At 40.4% G+C, this 21,877-nt stretch overlaps 2 protein-coding genes across 3 annotated transcripts in view; both read right to left on the bottom strand.

Annotated features, from left to right (window-relative positions):
• whrnb (whirlin b) overlaps positions 1-6,335 on the bottom strand; it is a 69,909-nt gene extending 63,574 nt beyond the window's left edge. The window contains exon 1 of the mRNA XM_057352893.1: positions 5,092-6,335. Within this exon, the coding sequence (XP_057208876.1) occupies positions 5,092-5,844 (753 nt within the window). The 5' untranslated portion in view covers positions 5,845-6,335. The remainder of the gene's footprint in view (positions 1-5,091) is intronic.
• Positions 6,336-14,892: 8,557 nt separating this feature from the next.
• noxa1 (NADPH oxidase activator 1) lies at positions 14,893-21,460 on the bottom strand. 2 transcript variants are annotated; one of them, XM_057356705.1, is made up of 17 exons: positions 21,335-21,417; positions 21,184-21,237; positions 20,916-21,093; positions 20,626-20,708; positions 20,108-20,216; positions 19,354-19,488; positions 19,151-19,258; positions 18,818-18,877; positions 18,561-18,595; positions 18,341-18,479; positions 18,182-18,250; positions 17,641-17,719; positions 17,256-17,338; positions 16,407-16,561; positions 16,177-16,282; positions 15,697-15,820; positions 14,893-15,553 (listed from the first exon to the last, which is right to left on the bottom strand). In XM_057356705.1, the coding sequence occupies exons 3-17, from the start codon at positions 21,087-21,089 to the stop codon at positions 15,480-15,482; spliced, it is 1,533 nt and encodes a 510-aa protein (XP_057212688.1). In that variant the 5' UTR covers positions 21,090-21,093; positions 21,184-21,237; positions 21,335-21,417; the 3' UTR covers positions 14,893-15,479. The 2 variants fall into 2 exon arrangements, with proteins under 2 accessions (XP_057212688.1, XP_057212679.1); XM_057356696.1 differs by lacking the exon at positions 21,184-21,237 and having other exon boundaries at positions 21,335-21,460.
• Between the last annotated feature and the right edge of the window lie 417 nt (positions 21,461-21,877).

The raw sequence follows: 21,877 nt of genomic DNA, 5'->3' as shown, positions 1-21,877 counted from the left end.
CTGCATTTTAGGACTACAAAATGAATAGCTCTATTATATTGAAATAGAGAGAGAGATTAATAAATAAGATCTAGATAAGACCTGAATTGCCACAGTGTCAACATTTTTTGCATTGTCTGTCTTTGCTACACCACAATAAAGAACGCATATCGCTCTGTCCCTAGAGCAGCTTTAGGACTGTCTGATCACTGCCTGGTTCACCTTATCCCAGCCTACAGGCAGAAACAAACATCTGCCAAACCTATTGTAAGGACTGTTAAAAGATGGACCAATGAAACAGAGTGGGCCTTACAAGCCTGTTTCGAGTGCACCGATTGGAGAGTTTTTGAAGCTGCTTCCACCGATCTGGATGAGCTCACAGAGACTGTAACATCATACATCAGTTTCTGTGAGGATTTGTGCATTCCTATAGGACTTCCTTAAAATACAACAATGATAAACCATGGTTCTCAGCAAAACTCTGACAGATTCACCAAGCCAAGGAGGATGCCTACAGAAAAGGGGACAAAGTCTTGTACAGGCAGGCTAGGAACACATTGACAAAGGAGATCAGAGTGGCTAAAAGAAACTACTCTAAAAAGTTTGAAAACCGTTTTTCAGCCAATGACCTTGCGTCTGTGTGAAAAAGCCTGAAAGACATCACTAACTACAAGCCACCATCCCCCAATTTTGCAGGCAATCAACACCTGGTCAATGATCTGAATGACTTTTACTGCAGATTTTAAAATGCTAACTTTACACCTCACACCAACTCTGACATTCTCTCTACACAACACTCAACACCTATCACCTTCAGTCACCCCACCTCCTGCACTTCAGATCAGTGAAGAGGATGTGTGCCGAATCTTTAGGAAACAAAAGACAAGAAAAGCACCAGGCCCAGATGGTATCTCACCAGCCTGTCTTAAAAGCTGTGCTATTCAACTGTCCTTCATCTTCTCACAGATCTTCAACAGATCACTGGAGCTGTGCACAGTTCCTTCCTGTTTCAAGCGCTCCACCATAATCCCCATCCCAAAGAAACCCAAAATCACAGGACTGAATGACTACAGACCCATCGCTCTCACATCTGTGGTCATGAAGTCATTCAAGAGACTGGTACTGGCCTATCTGAAGGACATCACAGAACCCTTATTGGACCCCCTGCAGTTTGCCTACAGAGCAAACAGGTCTGTTGAGGATGCAGTTAACATGGGGTTGCATTTTGTCCTGAAACATCTGGATAGACCAGGGACCTATGTGAGGATCCTGTTTGTGGACTTCAGCTCCGCTTTCAACACCATCATCCCATCACTACTCCAGACAAAGTTAACCCAGCTATCTGTTCCTGGCTCTATCTGTCAGTGGATCACCAGCTTTCTGACAGACAGTCAACAGTTAGTGAGAATGAGGAAACTCACATCCAGCACCCGCACAATCAACACTGGTGTGCAACAGGGGTGCGTTCTCTCCCCACTGACGACACCACACTCATTGGCCTCATCCAGGATGGTGATGAGTCTGCGTACAGACAGGAGGTTGAGCAGCTGGCTGTCTGGTGCAGTCATAACAACTTGGAGCTGAACACGCTTAAAACAGTGGAGACGATTGTGGACTTCAGGAGAAACCCCCCTGCACTCCCCCCTCTCACCATCATGAACAGCACTGTGGCAGCAATTCATTCAGTCATTCAGGTTCCCGGGCACCACCATCTCTCAGGACCTGAAATGGGACCATCACATTGGCTCCATTGCTGAAAAAGCCCAGCAAAGGTTGTACTTCTTACATCAGCTGAAGAAGTTCAACCAGCCACAAACTCTGTTAAAACAGTTTTACTCAGCAGTCATAGAGTATGTCCTCTGCACATCCATCACTGTCTGGTTTAGCTCAGCCACAAAGTCAGACATCAGAAGACTACAGAGGACGGTTCGGACTGCTGAGAAGATCATTGGTGCTCCCCTGCCCACCCTCCAAGAACTGTATACATCCAGAGTGAGGAAAAGGGCTCAGAAAATCACCCTGGACCTCTCACATCCAAGCCATCATCTCTTCACAATGCTGCCGTCTGGTCGGCGCTACAGAGCACTGAGCACCAAAACAACCAGACACAAAAACAGCTTCTTCCAGGCCATCTACCTCTTGAACAGTTAAATGTTTTTTTACCCACCGTGCAACTAATAACTCTGTGCAATAATAATTAAGTGCAATATTAATTATATCCTCCAGATAATACACTATCAATTTTTTATACAACTTTTTCTGTAAATTATATTTCATTCTGCTGTATATAGCACATACCTTGTACTACAATAGTCTATTCTTATTTTTTACTTGTACATATTTACATACACACATAGCTTTACTCTCTATATCTTTATCTTATGTTTATTGTATTGTATTTCTTTATTTTTATACCCATAGGCCCTTATTTAAATCATCTGTGTACTGTATATTGTGTTATGGTCTCTGTGTACTGTTGTTGCTGTTGCTGTTTCTGTGTACTGGATGCTCCTGTCACCAAAACAAATTCCTTGTATGTGCAAACATACTTTGTAATAAAGATCTTTCTGATTCTGATTCTGATAATAGAGGTGAGATAATTTGACTTTTCAATTTGAACTTCCTTCTCAGACCCCTTTCATCTACTGTACATGAGTGAATAAGCTCAGATTTTCTTAATATGTGCAAGTTCCTTTGCACTGAGCCTTTCTAAGTGTAACCATATTAAATTGGTGTACACAGAGAGTCGATTTAAGTAACAATTAAATGCAATAAAGCAATTCCTAGGGTTGTTTTATTCCTTTGCTCTATTGTAACCATATAGGCACAAGCATCACCACACAAAAAGCTCTTTGTTGAAAATAATCAAGACTCATGATTGGGGTGGATACAAGTTCGCTACGCATTCTTTGGCTTAAACACCGCCTGCTTAATTAACCGCTTGTATGAATCATTCATCTCCTAATGGGAAACAGAACAGATTCAGCTAATAAATGAGAGCAGGTATCCCAACAGGGGTAGCTCTGAACACCTCTATTAGCTTAGCACGCTAACAGGAACTACACCAATTATCTCAGAACAATGAGAATTTTTTTTTTCAAACACAGCAGTTGGGATTCAAGCACAGTGATCATTATCATTGTATGAGTATAAATATTTTTGCTAGGAATAAACATTCTCCTCAAAATATGGAGCCAGGATAAGTGTAGTCTACAGACTAGCTGGTGTGTATTTGAACATAAAACAGAGCGTTTTTCAAATCACAAACGAGAATCTGATTGGTTGGTTGATTGATTGATTGATTGATTGATTGATTGATTGATTGATTGATTGGCTGCTACAGTAAGCATATGCATAGATTTTAATTATTCTGGTGGAAAACAAAGTTGTCCTTATACGGTATCAGGCTGCTACAATAAGTGCTTAAAATAATCAAAGTCAAGCTGTTTTTTTTAAAGAATGGGAAAGTTTGTTGCATTACAAAAATGTATGACCTCTATTAGCTTGCATACCAATCTACTATTGTAGTAAAATTGGGTTCAAAATTCTTGTTTTATTAATTTTGCATTGATGTTGGGGGTAACACATGACCAGCAACATTATTTGTATTTATTTACTAACAAACAAAATGTATAACCTGTCACTCAATCAATAACAGCACACAGGCCCTTCAACTACCATTAAAACAAACTATATTAATGCAGAAGTACTGGTTAACATACTGTTGTGAGTAACAGATAGCAAAAACTGTAACGCTATCATGTAATCCACATGTGTCTGATGCAGTACATAGCTCTCAGTTTGTTGTTATTATTTGCTGTGTGCTTTTTTAAGCTTGTAAATTCAATTCTGACAGACAGACAAGATTGCAACACAAGAAAGATCGACAGTACAACAAAGCAAGGACAGTGTAAAAGAATGCTGCACACCCCTTGGCAGTCTAATGTGAATGCTCAAAAAATAAAAAAATAAACATATGTGGCAGCCCACACAAATAGTGAAAGAGAGAAAGCGAGAGAATAGAAAAGTAAGAGTGAGGTAGCTGCCTGTCAATGCACTTCTCTTGAAAACTGTACAAGACTCAACTGTTATGTAACCATATGATTTAACTCACAAATCAAGAACTATAAATAGAGATGATAATAGATTCTACTCTGAGCAAAATTCTGTATTTGTCTATCTAGACTTTAAAGTTAGTCAAACCACAATATCTTAAATTGTCAATGCCTGAGAAACTATGCCTGAGACCAGCCCCACTGGAGCCAATTATTTAATCTAAAATGCAATTATCTCATTTTCTGAGATTGCTCTTTGAAAAAAGCAGGGAATGAAAGATAATTTGATAAAAAGACCAATTTTAAAACCTAAGACAAGAGAACACATAAAAGTGTTTAGTCACACACATTTGTAAAGGCCAAAGCAGCTAAGGTTTGTGACCAACGCCAGCACCACTGACTGGGACCATACGGCCAAAATCTGTCTGCATGGTAATGACTCTGAAACAAGATTTAGCATTTAGGAAAAGGAGAGCTAAAGCAGATTTTAGGTAACAGAATGAAGTGTCAAACCCAAACCCTGAAGGCATAGTTGAAAGTTAAAAATTAGAAAATAAAAAATGATCCCATAATTCACTCACCCACACACCACACTAGGTTTATATGGCTTTCTTTAGCCAAACACAAAGTTATATTCAATATTATTTAGGCTCTTCCTAGTTTTATAATGCCACTGAATGGGGTCATCGTTCTGGAAGCTCCAAAAACCGCATCTATCCATCACCAAAGTAATACATACGACTCAGGTGGTAAATAAATGTGTTCTAAAGCAAAACGTTTGTGAGAGAAAACTATTAATATTTTGAACTCATTTGGCGATTGTTACATCAAATATAAATGTAAACAGAAAAGGATATTATATGATATAATTAGGCCTATAACTGATTGTGTTGAGGGAATAAAGTCAGTATACATACAGTATAGGATTGCGTGAGTGAGTGAGTAAATTATGAGATCATTTTTAAGGGGGAAAAACAATCATAAGCTGGTGAGAGCGAACATTGATGAATCTTTAAAAAGTAGACTTTCAGTCATATAGAAACTGAAAACAAATCACCTTGACCGCCTCTCCATGAGTGACTCGATCAAACACCATGTTATTGACTTTAATGATCTGATCTCCAACTCTCAGTCCCTCTCTTTCAGCGGATGATCCAGGCTCCACCAAGGACACATAGATCCCAACTCCATGCTCCGACCCGCCTCGTATGCTGAACCCTAGTCCTTCGTGGCTCTTGCTCCGTTTCAGCGTAACTTGCCTAATTTCATCAGACGCGTCCTGCATCAGCGCGGCGTTTAAACACGGGCCAGCCGGAGCTGTCCCCTCATGCGTGGTTCTGAAAACGGGAGCTGCGCGCACAGATGCCTGAACGGGATCGACTTTCTCGGACTCAGAAAGAAAGTGTACGGACGACGCTCCTGCGTGATCGTTCGTGTTGCTTATTTCTTCCGAGCACTCATGTTTAAGTGGACTTGCTAGAAGATCCGTTTTCAAATATAGACCTTCCGACGTGTACTGATCGAAAAGAAGCTGGTCCGAGCGGGGTATGACCAGACGCAGCATGGGTAACAGTTGACGCTTGCTGGGGGTGTTGAGAATGACTTTGAGAGTCTGCACGAGATCGAAGACATTACGCTTAGCGTGGTAAACGTTGAGACAGTGGATAAACTGCTCTCTTTCGAAGTCGTTCAGCAGCACATTGAGCGCGTTGTGTAACTTCTTCACATTAACGGATAAGGCACGACCGGACCCCAGCGAGTTCGCCCCCGACTTGAGAGAAACGCGCTCCAGATCCGTACTCATTCTCATGCCCTTGCTGGAGCTCCTCAAAACCACAGGGGCATCTCACATCAGGCATTGGGAATGGAGGTGAAACGCTGTCCCCGTGTCTGGCTAAAAATCGAACCGCGCCACGCTTCGTTTATGAAACCTCGATTGAGACTGGTCATGTTATGCGGTCGCTTGAGAGCGCTCCCAAAATAATGCGTTAGCTGGAAAATTCAGCACTCTTTCTTAACTTTTCTAAAGTGCACTGACTTAGAAAAAGTACACCCAAGCGAGTTTACGAATGAGCTTTTCTGGTAACTTTGAATGATAGTGCAAAAAGTCCACTTATTTTCCAAAGCGAAACCACAAACCCCACCAGAAACGAATTAAGTCCCGCGAGGATTGAATCTCCGCAACAGTGACTTATTTCTGACGGACGGTGACACGCATCTTGTAACCAGAAAGAAAAACACGTTTCAAGTTTTGCAGTTGCGCACAGACACGTAGCGTGTGCGTCTCGTCCCGGTGTCTTGTGGCTGCTACTGAGCCGTAGTGAGCGAGCTACCGACACTAGACTTCAGGAGGAAATGACGCACGCGTGAGGCGACTGTTGCTTAGGAACAAACAGCTTTGTGGAACGCATTTGGACAAATTAAACCACATATTTCCTGTGCGTGAGCTATTTATAACGTTCAAGGCTCGACTGACCATTGACGTTAATCAACTGAAAAATAAGACGTTTTCAAAGATGATTGCGCACTTTTGGGAGCATACCGTGAGACAATTCAGATATTTTCACTTTTTGTCTTAAAGACATGTCTACCACATATGGTTTGATCTCTATAGATATGTGTCAGACAGATCCTTTTCATGTGATGTCTTTGCTCCCTTTTAAGTGTTCCTGCTCTCAGTGACATTTTCTTTTGAAATATGTTTTAAAAAGATCTCTCAGATGATATTTTAAAGACCCAGGCAAATAAAGTAATGTCACATCCTAACTCCAGCTCTCCTTAAATCAGCTTGGTGTTGTGGCAAATAAAGTAACATCACATTCTAACTCCAGCTCTCCTTAAATCAGCTTGGTGTTGTGACCACCCCACTGTAAAGGTGTCTACAAACAGGGGTTGTGCCTGAAATTGTACACACAATCCAAAGGTGTAGCTCATAAATTGTCCTGTATAAACAATAATAATTATCCTTGTTATTTTTGGTTTACTCTGCTGTCTGACATTTTCATCACTTCAAAATCACCGGCAGTGTTTGTTAGGGCGTGCTGTGGATTTCTGTTGTTGTGGAAGCTCAGTAAAAGTACACGTGTCATCCCTTAAGCTTATAAAGAAGAATTAGAAAGGCCTGTCAACAGACCTCTACTAGTGTACCTACAGTACTATACACCAATCATGTCTCACTGAGAGCTATTAATAAACTCACAGAGTCTATATACACTCTTAAAAATAAAAGTTTCTAAAATGTTTCTTGTCAGGCTGTATGGTTCCATAATGTGTAGTAGAAAAGGAGAGATTATAGAAAAGAAAGAAATAGTTCAGTTAAGTTACAACATTGTTAAATGTTCTTTGGGGAACCAAAAAAAAGGGTTTTTATGGCATTGCTTATATCTAAAGTAGTTTGACTCAATTCAGTATGCTCTACTGGCATGACAAAAAAAATTATAATTAAATATAGCTGCAAGCAGCAATACGGGAAGCGCAGAGCCACAAGAGCATAAACGGCAGAAACGTAACATAAGTGAAAAAGGTCCGCTTGAGAACAAAACAAAGACCTACTACATATAAATGTATTACACTGTTCTCACGGGATCAGAACCCACAACCTTGATGTCTCAAGGTATGGGGTTTAACAAGCTGTGCCAACCAGCTGCCCCCACAAGCGCTGTCTGGAGCTATAGCAGAACAGAGCAGAACAGAGCAACAAACAGCAGATATAGAACATACGTGAGTATTGACTTGTATGTGGTGACATTTACTGTTATATCAAATTGTTACTTCTCTCAGCATGATCTGTGTTGAGCCGGGTTCCTCCCAAGGTTTCTTCCTTTACAATTTTTGTGATGATGCTGTAGCCTACTACTTTGCCAATAATGCTCCACCTCAAATTTACATGCATATGTTTTCCTTATAATTTTATACAAACGTACATTGTATTCAATCTATAAATATTTCAGCATCACATTGCTTTCAATGGGAGTTTTTCCTTGCCACTGTTGCTCACATGGGTATAAAGGCACCATGTTTCAACCCTTTCATGCATTCAAAAACGAAGTCTGGGAAGGACTAGGTGTTATAATCCCACTATTTCAGCACAGTTGAATTGCCAAATAGGACATTTCCCACACCTTATGCATGGCAGGGGGAAGCAGTCATGAATATGAATAGAGGAAAGGAGGTCTGAGGTCGGGTAGGCATCCTCTGTGTTTGGGGGATAAATGATTATAGAAATACATCGCATACTTACCTTTCCTTGCTATTATCAGAGAGACATCTCATGAGTTGTGTGTCCCACTTTCATCACATCCATTATCCCGGGTGAAAGATGCCTTTTGGTGAGGTGCTGCTGATAATGCCCTTTGTATGGTTCCCATCAATGCGACACATCGTCAGTTGTGCACCTCAGCATCATTGGGTGTTTCGGCCCTTTATCACAAGACACCCTCAGCCAAGGGAGTACCACCGCAGGTTGATCAGACCTGGGTATGTGTCGCATTGTTACAAGGTCATCTGGCAGCCCATGCTGTCCATCGCCTAAACCACAGCCATTGGCTTCTTCTTTCTTCACCACTGACCAGTTCTTGAGTATCCTCCACTGGACCTGTCCTCTGAGGGTGACCTATTTGTCAGCTATGGTAACCTCTTCATTTAACCCGTCCAGTGAGTAGTGAACTCACGCAATGCAAGTCGTGAACACACATACATCCGGAGCAGTGGGCAGCTATCACTGCAGCTCAAGGGCACCTCAGTCGTTACCCGCCGGCCCTGAGAATCGAACCAGCAACTTTGTGGTCACGAGTTCGACTCACTAATCATTAGGCCACGACTACCCACACCGTTAATGCATGCTCAGTGCCCCCAGTTCCGTATGGCATAACATTAGAACACATTACCAAAATCAACGCAATCATACGTGCCAACCCGTTGGCTAAGGCTGTTATAGCCCCACTGGCACTGTTAATGCATGCTCAGTGCCTCCTGTCCCGTATGGCATAACATTAGAACACATTACCAAAATCAACGCAACCATATGCGCCAACCCGTTGGCTAAGGCTGTTATAGCCCCACTGGCACCGTTAATGCATGCTCAGTGCCCCCAGTCCCGTATGGCATAACATTAGAACACATTACCAAAATCAACGCAACCATACGCGCCAACCCGTTGGCTAAGGCTGTTATAGCTCCACTGGCACCGTTAATGCATGCTCAGTGCCTCCGGTCCCGTATGGCATAACATTACAACACATTACTAAAATTCAACGCAACCATACGCGCCAACCCGTTGGCTAAGGCTGTTATAGCTCCACTGGCACCGTTAATGCATGCTCAGTGCCTCCGGTCCCGTATGGCATAACATTACAACACATTACTAAAATTCAACGCAACCATACGCGCCAACCCGTTGGCTAAGGCTGTTATAACCTCACTGGCACCGTTAATGCATGCTCAGTGCCCCCGGTCCCATATGGCATAACATTACAACACACAACACCATTTTATCACGTGGTCATTTGGCAGCCCATATTGCGTCCTTCCGTTTCAACCACAGCCAGTGGCTGCTTCTCTCAGCAACAGTGGCAAGTTCTTTGACTACCGTCCGTTGGTCCTGTCCTCTGATCCCAAATTTCATAAGCAGCCTTGTAGTGAAATTGGAAACAAAGCCCCTGCAGCCCACTTCCACCAGGAACCCTTTTGCTGTCCATCCCCGATCTTCAGCCTCCGCTGCCAAGTTGGCATACCTTCTTTCTTTCAAATGCTTCATTAATGGCCTCTTCCCAAAGTACAGTCAACTCAACTATGAGGACTATCCTACTGGAGCTGGACCACAGAACCAAATGTCCGGCCGCAGGTTGGTCACTGCAATTTTTTTCCCAATCCCTGGCTATACTCAGCAGACCTGAATCTGGGGTTAAGGGCTTGGCCCACATTTTCTGCCCCTCCCGAATAAAGATTGCCTTTTTAGCGAGTTAGCCTGGGCGGTTTGGGGGATGGCATTTGCTGCCACTCTCTTGGTCTCTACTGCTGCAGCCAAGCACTTTAGTACTTGTTTGTGGCGCCATGTGTATCTGCCCTGTGTCAAGCTTTTCTTTCAACCCAAAAGAATATGTTTATGGTTTGCTGGAGCTGCACATACTGTAGCAGCTGCACATACTGTAGGTGGCAAGCTGGATCCTGTCCACACCAAACATGCAGATTTGTTGGTGAGGGCAGCACATCATATGTACCTCTTAAGAAAAAACTTAGCCTGTTTGTTTCCATACTCCACAGCTCACTCCAAGTGATTTTGCGCCATTCAATTCCTTCCCACCTCATACAACGGCCTTGCTGGTCTTGAGAGACCGCTCTGGCGTATCTACTTGATGCCGAACCTCCTCCACTACCAGGTGATGCTGTTCCTTTGGTGTTGCTTTTCGCCATGTGGGTGTGGTTGATGCCAAACCAAGTCCCCCTCTGCCATGTTGAACTTGTCCCACGATGTCCTTATGTCTGAGGGCTGCCTTTGCATCTCCTACCGCTGTTGTTGGGTTCCATTTCCTCCCTGTTGCTTCTGTTGGGGAAGCATCTCTTACACAGGGATCACAGGATTCTTTGAGCGTCATCTCTAACTTGTTTTGGTGGATTTATATTCCTCCACAAGGCTTGAAATGGGAAGAGAGAGAGCTCCATTCCCATACAGCCCTATGTTGCTAAGGCATCTTGGTAGCCCAAGCCATTTCCTCACTTGTGTACTCACCAATCTCTCCGGGTTCTTGGCGTGAGACACCGTGAGCTCTTACATTGAAATTGGCCACATCAGGCGTGGCAAAAAGCCAAATTGGAAGCACCAGAGTTTCAACTTCACAGGAAGAGCTGTATATTGATTTTCTTGAGTCCACTGGCTGTCTCTTGCCTGAGTTGTTCCACCTGTTCGGTGTCTTTAAGGTCTGCAGTGTACCACCATCCAAGGCTTTTGATGGGCTTTTCCGTGACCGTTGGTATGGGCTCACCCTTTATACAGAACCTGTCGTTGGTAAGACGGCCCTTGTCAACAGAAATGCTTTATTTATAAATACATATTTATAAAATACATATTTTATTAATTATCAACTGCCTTTTTATACTTGCTTGAGAAATTTTCTTCAGTAAGGATTTTAATGTTTCCCAAGCTTTACGTCTAGTAGTGTCACGATATGGAGGACAGAACCCAAGCGCAGGCAGGTGAGGAGTTAACGCAAAAAGACTTTAATAAATACAAACAAAACAAAAACCCACGATGGGGAAAACACGACAAACAACACAAGAATCAAAACTAAAACTCTCCCACAAAGGGGACAAAACAAAACAAGGTCCTTTGAATAACAAATAATAAGCCCACAGGAAACCAGGAGCATGGAACATGAGGGCAAGGTAAACATTCAAGGAACAATGAATCAACAAGAGACAGAGAGAACTGGGGACTTAATGAAGGGAAACACTAACGAGGGATAATTACACAGGGACGGTGAAGGACAGGTGACAAGACTTAACATTAAGGGAGACTAGCGGGAAGACGAGTGGACAGGTGAGGGAGATGAAACACTAACGGAGAAACAAGGGGGCGGAGCTAAACGAAAGACAGGAGGACACGCGGCGAAATGTCAAAACAAACCGCCACGTGTCTCCACACAAGACGAAACACACACACACAAGACATGGTACTGTCACGACCCTGTCCACAAGGCAGGAATACTCAGGACAGGAAGGACAGGATCCTGACAAGTAGCTCATGAATGTTTTTAGACTTGGCTAAATTTAATTTATGCTCATATTCAAAACACTGTTAAATTATATATTATTGTTTGACATGCTACTGCATTTAGCTACTCTGCCAATAATATCTAAATACAGATCTTTATGTTCTTTACATTTTAGTGAGCAATTTTGCTAACATGGAAAAAAAACGGGGGTATTGTACATTTATATTTATTTACATATATTTATATCTGGCAAATATAACTTTGTCTTGGCATGTTTGGCTTTGTGTTCATACATGTTTACCAACTTAAATGATTAACAAACCATACCATTGTACATTGTATGGAATCCAAAATATATTTTATACACAAGTTAAAGAAATGCATCCATTGAATACATAAACATTGGTCTAAGTTGAAGTTAATGGACTTAGCATACATAAAAGCCAGAGAAAAGGACAAAAGACATCTACATTACAAAAAAAAAATATATATATATATTAACATATTTTTTCTTTTCTAAAGAGCCTCACATCTCAAAGAAATGTACAAGCATACATAAAAATCAAAATGCAACATATAAAATGATGATGTTTATTAACTTACACCACTAACATATAATCACACTGTGCTCTCTAGTACATTGCTTGACAATACTGAAATTGCTTGACAATACTGAAACACCACTAACATACAGTATAATAACACTCTGCTCTCTAGTTCATTTCTTGGCAATATTGAAATGACATATAAAGATGTCTGAGCAAATAAATGCAGAAAAGAGCACACGTTTACATGACATGACAATTAAAGCACTTTATATAACGCATACACTGTACTGTACATACAACTCTCGTCACAAAACCTTGGAATATAACACACCAGATTCAAGGTGTCGTTGAAGCGTACAAAGTTTCGTACCAATTGATCGAAGAATGGCGGAGATACGGCCTCAGATCCATTTTTGGGTCAACTTTGAAAAGTTTGCGACGTCGTAACTGTCGGGTCACATCTGTGTGGCTCAGTCCAAAGATCGTCTGAGCCAATGTTCATGACAATCGATAACAATTTCTAGGACTAGAAACGAAAAAACGTGATACTGTACTTTTCAAGATGGCCGCTACTGCAATGGGCGGAGTCTTAATGTAACGCATGGAATGCGATGAGCGTGACAAGTGCCGAGTAGAATTTCTGTAGATCAGTAGTGGCCAAAGAAGCAGTAGTGGCCATAGCCCCTTCGGGGCTTGGCCCCTAAATATACAAATATATACAGTATTCATGCATTTAATTTGTGAAAGCAAAGTCAGTTACTGTATGCTGCAAAGTAAAAATGAAATAGCTATAAAAACAAAGTGTTGATGAATTAAACATACCCTTAATGCTAACTAAATTCAAAGAAAACAACAGTAAATGTACTGCAATACGTAGCATATAAGAAAAAATATATATCTATAAAACTAAACATATTAAGAAGTAATTCAGAAAGGCAAATTAATGATGAAAACTGAGACTAAATATGCCAATTATAGACTCTCAGTTAACCTCTCTTTGTCCTTGTGGTTCTCCAACTCTCTGATTAACAGCCCTTTAAGATGCTGACACCGGGACAAAAGAGTCAAATTCATCGTTAATTTGCAATTACTGCTCCTGGCATTAGGCCATACTGGCAGAAATTAATGAACAATTAATGCCTCTAATTTAGACAATAGAGATGCTCATTGATCTTGATGCTCAGATTTTTAGTCATTGTAAATAAGAGACTTCAGTCACGCATACTCTCCTATTCACACACATACTCATACACATCCAAACGTCTGCGGACATTGGAGAAATTGAATTAGGTGCATAATTATATAACACCAGTTGGATTGACTGACGTAAGTACCCTTGTTATAGGTGACTCAACCCGATCTCCAATCACTTTCAATTATCAATGAAACCTATATTATTCTGCTGTGCCAATAATCTACTATGTATTTCATCATCCCAATTAGAGGATAGGGAACCAGAGCATATTACAGTGTCTGACATTGTTTTTTTGCGAGGTCACACACCTCTTTAATATTATCTGTGGTGATCTCTGACTTCTGGAGTTGAACCTCATTAATGCCTTGTATAACAATTCTATCTACGCTTAGCATTAAGCCGTTTAGTTAGAAGTAGAGACCCCCAACAGTGTTTTTGCAAAAGAGACCTGACCTGTTTGGGGGAGATCGTCTTAACAGCAAAGGCATTGCTCTTCTCTCAAAAAACCTTACCGGTAGTCTTAGTGCTAGTGTCTAATTAGCTTCCATGACATGTCAGTGACATCGGACATCACTGTTTTCTGTTCAAGTTCCACATCGTGTTTTGAGAAGTGAGCAAATGATGTTACCATTTACAGCAGTTGTAAATGCCATTACTTTGCTTCTTTTGGTTATAAACACAAAATCCAAGTACAGTTCACTTATCTCCACTATAAAAACTGACAGAAGGTTGTTTTTAGGATGAAACATGTAAAGCTATACAACAGCTCATAAATACAACAAACTGTTCTCACTCTTTAACAAATAAAAGCACTGACAGGAGGAAAGAATTGATCAGTAAGTGTTGGGTTAGGATGAAGTACAACTGTGATTAATGGCTTCATGTTTAATGGGAAATGGGGGAAAAGTGCGTCACATCGGGCTCTGCCAACCCCATAATTACAGCAATATAAAAGAGCAAAGCGATCGTATGCTGCAGTCCAACACCCTGCGCCCAATCTACCAGAGCACACCACATCATTAAACACTGCGTTACTGATATCTCACCTGGCCTTATTCATCTCTCTGTGCAGGAGAGTGCTGATTTTAAAGCCATTTTATAACATCTGACCAAGCCTGAAATAAAAGCTTCTAGTGGTATATATTTATGGTATGGCTGTAATGTAAGTTGAATCAACTTTCTTCAGATGTGCTGGTGTTGGGTTTGTGTATTATGGATATGTGTCAGCTGGAGGTTAAGAGGAGGTGGGTGGTAATGATGCAAACCACTGCTGGCATCCTGTGGAGCTCCATTTAAAACTCCGGATTTGGTCTATAGTTGTTCTGTTTTGTGATATCTTAACGTACCTGAAATTCTCCCTTCTCTATTAATACTGGATGAAGTCATCAGCAAAGCGAGCCAAGAGAGTCAGTTTAGCTTTTAATTCACACAGAATTTAGGCATTCTGCATTATATACAGAGTGGTTCACTTTAGACTCGAATTCCCAAATGCTTTCCAGTAAAAAAAGCACTTACAGAGAGTATCTGCAATGTTTTTAAGAAAAGAGCAAACATTTAATTTGATTGATATTTTAAACCTATGAAAAAGGGTTAGAATCAGCTTCCTTGCTCTTATAGCGACATCATAATCATTCACCATGTGTTCATCTGTCAAAACAAAACAGGAATTATAGCATACTAGCAAAATAAAAGTACTTCTTATAAATACTGTTATGCTTTGAAACGAACACATTTTTTGAGTATTCTGCAATACTAAAAAATCCTTAGCTTTGTATATTGAGGTAGGCAATATGAGACCAGTTTTTACTGCACTTATGCGTTTTGTTGTCCTTATGTTGTTCCAATTGCTTCCATTGTTTACCTCATTCATAAGTCACTTTGGATAAAAGCGTCTGTTAAATGACTAAATGTAAATGTTCTCTCAATGCATATATGGCCTCTGATGTTTATAGGCTTTGTTAGTCTGTTGATGCCTCAGCAACACTAATGCAGTTTACCGATGAGCAAAACTTCGGGGGAAGATGCCAATATTTCCAGCAGTGTGCCCTTCTAACCATTCCTCATTCACTGCGAAATGCAGAAAACAAATCATATTTTATTATACAGGTACATACTGTATGTGTATAGGCAAAATTAAATTCTCTAATAAAACAAGATATGTTTATGCTAGATATGATATGATTTTCTCTTTCTCTCCACTCTTCACATACCTTCACTGAGAATATCAATTGTATCCCCTTCACTGAATTCCAGGTCTTCAGGGCCTTGTGCAGTGTAGTCATACAGTGCCACCATCTGATAGAGAATGGTTCTGTTGGCCAGAGGGTCCTCAGACTTGAAAGAATTGAAAAGACAGTAAATAAGCAATGAACTGTTTCCTTACTTTAAAGGGACAGTACACCAAAATAATGAAAGTTCTCTTAAAATGTCATCATGATGACATGGTGTTCCCTCATGTTATTCCAAACGCATCTGACTTTTTACCCTTTGTCTTTTAAATCTGTAAAATCATTTTCAATCTTTTAACATTCTTCAAAATCTTCCCTCTTGTGATTCACAGAAGTCTTAGGTTTGAAGTGATGGGGATTTATCGACTGATATTTTGGGGGCTAAACAGAACAAACTTAACGGCCATGTCTACAAATAGACATTAATAATAGTTTATCAAAATTGGAAATCACTAAGGGTACCTGACACCAAATTGTGGCACGTCTCGATTCAATCACGTCTTCAAGGCTATTGAGTCCATTATCTCCATCCAGTGGGGTCAGTACTGCAGTACCATGCTTTTTATGTCTGCGAGTAGTAATGCGTATTAGGAAAATGTGAACAGAGCCAACTGCTCTTATACTTCAATAACGTGAATTTATGGCTACAGAAAGCAGGTCGGCAAAGCAGGTCAGCAGGTTTGCAATATTACCTAAGGCGAATGTTCGTCGCAGGCTGTCCTAATTTCCGAGCGACTTTCTCCTGCAGATCTCGGAATGACGTTTCTAAAGGGACTCTCAGGGCCATTGTGTATTTGTAGTGTACCTTTACCGTGACTGATCCATGCTCCTGGGCTGAAGTTTGGGCCTGAAATGTGGGTCACATCACAGGTTATAGCTTAAACAACTGACATGCATACAGTATGCTGGAGAAATTTCAGATTTCAGAAATGTAACTTCAACTTCACTTGACCTATAATATTAGAACAACAAAAGGAAGAAAGTTCTTCCAATTTCAAAGTTTCCTTTTTTCCAATTACAAAGTTCTATCGTGTGCACAATGTATTTGCATATTGGCATATAAGTGAATCAGGTCTCTGCCAGACAGTGGTCTCAGATAGTCCTCTTCCAAATTTTATGAGCTTTCTCTTCCTCCCTTGGGTGTATTTCTGACTGAATAAGGCCAAATCAAAGGCCCGCTGCTTCAATACTCTACTCCACTTGATGTCTGAGTCACAAAAACTCATTTTTATCTCACACAAAAGATCAACCATGACGGCCACTGCATTAATCTACGTGATACTTTCAGAAATATTAGCTTTCCGGCTTGCCAAATTGGGCGGGGAGATAAATGGGTTTGCAGAAATATGTAATACAGTGCAGAGCACGCAAACATAAGCTGTGAGGTCAGAAAATGCGTTGTGTTTTATTTATTAGTGAAACATTGGAAAGTCCATTTCTGGCAAAAACTGAATGTGTGGGCGTAAGAAACAATTGGAGTTTTTGTGGCGCTAAAAGGTGAGCATTCTTTCGTCATCTTTCCGTTGTGTTTCATTACTCACCTGCTGGGCAGGGACGTGGGTGGAGCTGTTGCTCATCGGAGGAGTTGTGTGGGCAGCGGAGGGGGCACTGGAGGGGCGCAACTCTACAGGAGAGATGATGACACTTACTGTACATTACAAAAAGTACACAAAGACTTTTTACATTTTTTTGCCTGTATTCCTTTTGACAGCTGGAGGAAAGACAATAGGGAGAAAAGTTTGGAAATGACCCTTGATGACTTGAGTCGCCAAAACACATCGGAGCATCTGCTCTACTACCTGCAATTTACTGTAAATTCAATGCTATCACTGCATTTTTTTTATAAATTGCAAATATAAAACATCAGAAAAATCACTTATATTAATAATGTTAATTTCCGTTTTATCTGCAAACTATTTTCTGTACCTGTTCGAGGTTGGGCTAGACCTTGGGGTCGATTTGGGGGGTTTAATGCAGGAGGGTGTGGAATGCCATTTGCGAGTTCCTTTTAAGGAAGAAACATACAGTACAGTGTGTTATTGCCCACACTTTGATATTCAGATATTGAACACAAGGTCAGAAGCTCGTTCCTTCAGCATGCCACAGTTTTAAAGGAATATTATATATCTACGGTATATCTTTTTCAGAACAGGTTATGAGAAATCAGAACACTTTAAATCATTTTTATGTCCATAATAGCTTTCGTTTTTTTATATTAAATGTGGCACATTGTGCTGAGGAAATACTCATTCTTTGCCAAATCTCTGGTTTGCAGAGTGTGTAAGCACATTTTTAAACTCGCATTAACAAGCCCTTAAACCTGTCTGCATTCATAAACTTCAACATTTTACAGTTAGCGCAACACATTTAGAAGAAGATAGCCTCATATTCAGAAGAAAAGCTGGATAAGCCTCTGCAATCTGCAAACAATAAAGTTATAAGCAGGGGAAAAACATGAAACACTTACAATTCGCTTGTTTTTTTCCTTGTTCTTCTTGGCTCTTGGTTCAAGCAGGAACTTGGGAACCAGACCTCTCTGATCAAAATTTATTTTTAAATTATTATTATTAAATGAAATTATTATATATTGTTTCAATATATCATTCTTTAAGGAGAAAGCCCACACCTGTCCATCATATATGACTATTGCCAGTCCATCCCTGTCATCAACATTGTGGACAAAAACTTGTGCCCCAGCAGGCACTGTTAGCTCTCCTGCCCCTTTAGCCACATATGCACTTGTCGTCGTCATGTAACGTGAGTCCCTATGAAGAAAAAATAATATATATAACTATAAAATAAAATAACAAAAATGAATGAGACAATTTTTAATATAGAATACTTACTGGCCTTCTATCTTTGGCTCATAGTATCCAGGAGTCTAAAGAAAAGCATAATCAGTGTCTTCTCTCTCTCGCTCGCTCTCTCTTTCTCATGCACATACACACAAGCAGATCATCCTTTTAATTTTTAATCTTTGTTCTCTCTTCAATTTCTATTCTTTGTAATCTTTGCAGACACTATTAAAGCCTTCTTAAACTGATAAACTAAATAATGTGGGAAAGAATGTTGAGGTTGTATCTGTCGCAGATGGACAACACACCTGTGGTCTGAGAGGATCAAAGCCTCTGAAGTCATCATTTGGAATCAAAGAAGTGATGACCTGGAAAAGAGTATTAGTAAAATGTCTGTAATGTACTGTATCTAATTTAGTGTAGCAACAAGTCTAGTCTTATTGGATCTTAAAGGGTGGTATTGTTTAAAACCACTTGTACAGCATCTGAGTCATACCACATACATTTTTTTATTTGTCTCGAATATTTACTTTGGCACATTTGAGAACCAGTTTTTGTCACCTCCCCTTTTGCATTCAAATGTTGTGTAGCGACTGTTTTACAGTAAATTTCCCCATAGTCAGTAAAGCAATATAAATCACCTTAGCTTCACCCAGGAAGTTCCTTGGTTTAAGCTGCTCTACCTCCTGCTTCCTGGGACGAAACACTTCACCCTCTGGAACCAGCAGAGGTGTCAAAACCTCTCTCTTCTGGAATACACATGCACAGAATCACAGTGTTTGCAATGGTTGATTTTTGTGTATCCTTGTATGTTTTTAAAATAGATATCACAAACGGGTCATACAGAAACTTTCTCTAGAGCGGTTTCCACTAGGTTGCTCCGTCCTACTCCCCTCTCCTGTGAGGCCGCCTGTAAGATCTCATTGGCTTTGTCCCATTGCTGCAGTCTAGAGTGAACCGCTGCTGCGTTATAAAGGACCTACAGTACCAGTCGACAGACACATAAGTATACGGTTTACACAGTCATTGTGTAATATACCATATTAACAGGACAATAAAATAATATATGATCCTAAAGTAAGCTGACCCTTTTAGGAATTTCCTTGAACAGTTTTTTTCCATTCAATCACTCAGTGATCACCAAAGCTGTGTCTCAGTGAGGGTTAGATTTAGCATGTGTGCTTTTATTTAAAAACATGCATCTAATGAGAAAAGAGGTGGTCCAAAATTTGGGGTGGGTATCCATTACCTCTTTGGAAATAGCTTTTTCATTGCCAATTTGATTAAATACCTTTAAGAAACCTGTTCAAGCTAAACTGAGTTCAACCTGACAAGTGAGGAATGCTGGATGTGTTATCTTCTTTCACCCTGGCATTTGACATTGCATAACTCCTCACTCAGCCCTCACAGAGGCCTTGTGATGGTTATCTGTGCAGGTGAACTCTACCAGCGTTCATGTTTAGTGGCAGAGTTGACACAAGGCTAAAAAGAAAATGTCAACAATTTCCTTTTCTGTATTAAAATGTTACCAACTACAGTTGTGAAATACCTCCAGGAACTATTTATTACTGTACATAGAAATATGCTTAGGTTCTAACCTGCCAGCTGTACATTTTATATCGTAGACCCAGCTGTTTGTAGTCAATAACAGGGTTTTCTCTCATGTATTTCTGAGCCCATATACAATCAGACAGTGCCTCCTCAAGTCTGAGAGAGAGAGAGAGAGAGAGAGAGAGAGAGAGAGAGAGAGAGAGAGAGAGAGAGAGAGAGAGAGAGACATAAAAAATTAAATTAGCTTTCCTGTGGCTCAGTGGTAAGAGCATTGCACTAGCAAGGTCATGGGTTCGATCCCAGGGGATTGCACATAGTCAGAAACAAATGTAAAATACACCGGAATGTAAGTCGCTTTGGATAAAAGCGTCTGCCAAATGCACAAATGTAAATGTAAATGTAGATAAATTACATAACTCATTTTAAAAGCTCAATATTTCAGATATTTGTATTGCATCATGATGTGGTATAGTCAATATACAAGATAGACTGGGTGTGTTCCTTTAGGGAGTGTTAAGATGTTATGTTAAACAGTTATACTCGCTGGTAAACAGTTTGAACTCACCTGTTTGCCATTGTATGAACAGCAGCCCTCTGAAAAAACCCTACAGCAAGACACTGATCCTTTGCGATGACCTGATCCAGAGCCTGAAAGGACAAATTTAACATTGACAACATAAACATGTCTATCCTGACAGTCACGACTCACATTTTCAGTTTACATTTAATTAGTACCTTCAAACTAAACATTTACTCTTGGACCATCTTTAAGCAAATCAAAGCTCTGTATAGCAAACACTGTATGTTTATATATCTCTATTTCTCTAATACAAGTAGCTGTCAAACGTGGTTTACCTTAATAGCCATGTCCACCTGGCCGAGGGCGATGTGTGCCGATGCAACCGTAAACAGAGTGCGACAGTTGTGCTCAGTGATCTGATTGAGTTTAGTGAGAGCACCCTTCCAGTCCCGACCGTCTATTAACCGCACGGCTTCATCCCACAGCCTGATCAACTCTATGTACAACATGACTCTGTTAAACAACAAAAGATCTGCAAATTAGATCAAGTTACATTTATATAAAAGAAATCAACGAATGTATACTGAGAAAACTTTACGTAACAGTTTGGTTACTTGGATTGAAATGGTAACGTCAGTAAATTAATTTGAAAGGTGCCTGCAAAAACAACAGGTGAAACTAGCTACACAGGTTTTTATAAAATAGTTACACCATTACTGCAACAATCCATACTGGTACAATAACTGATACTTACCACAGTAACAGAGATTAGGAACCTTGATTTGCTTTCTGGAACCAACTGTTCAAAAGAATGACTCCAGCACATGGACAGGTGTATGTATACCTGAGCTGGGATCACCAGGAAGTGATTTTGCATTGTGACACAGCTGTGGTTCACGCCCACTTACAATGCCATCAGGAAGTCTTGCATCTCCAGAAGAGAGAAAGAGAGAGACGTGCATTAGGTGAGGCACGTACACAATGGCTCAATTAAACAAAAACGATGTTGAGTAATTGAAGGAACTAAAAAAGACCAGATTTAGACTTTAGCACCATAATGCCAGACACTGTAATGTCTATGTAACCAAGAATCTGACCACCAGGAAGCACATGCCTTGTATTGGATTTCACCTGACATTTGTCTTGGTTGAGTAATAGACTAGTCAAGAATACTATAGGCTATGTTTGTATGAAGTGGGTCTAAGGGTAAGTATTATTACATTTAGACTCATAAACTTACCCCCAAATATGTGGTAATATCACAGTTTTCATATTGAATAAAGTTGCATATTCAACA

Source organism: Triplophysa rosa, linkage group LG2, assembly GCF_024868665.1.
Source record: "Triplophysa rosa linkage group LG2, Trosa_1v2, whole genome shotgun sequence".
NCBI classification, from domain to species: domain Eukaryota; kingdom Metazoa; phylum Chordata; class Actinopteri; order Cypriniformes; family Nemacheilidae; genus Triplophysa; species Triplophysa rosa.
The sequence above is the reverse complement of the archived record's forward strand: the minus strand, read 5'-3'. Positions and strand labels throughout refer to the sequence as shown.

Coding starts and splice junctions, on each gene's coding strand:
- noxa1 (XM_057356696.1), bottom strand. CDS start 21,089: ATGTTGTACATAGAGTTGATCAGGCTGTGGGATGAAGCCGTGCGGTTA. Junction 19,259..19,353: donor CCGCTCTAGAGAAAGTTTCT/GTATGACCCGTT, acceptor TGTGTATTCCAG/AAGAGAGAGGTTTTGACACC. Junction 18,251..18,340: donor TAGTCATATATGATGGACAG/GTGTGGGCTTTC, acceptor AATTTTGATCAG/AGAGGTCTGGTTCCCAAGTT.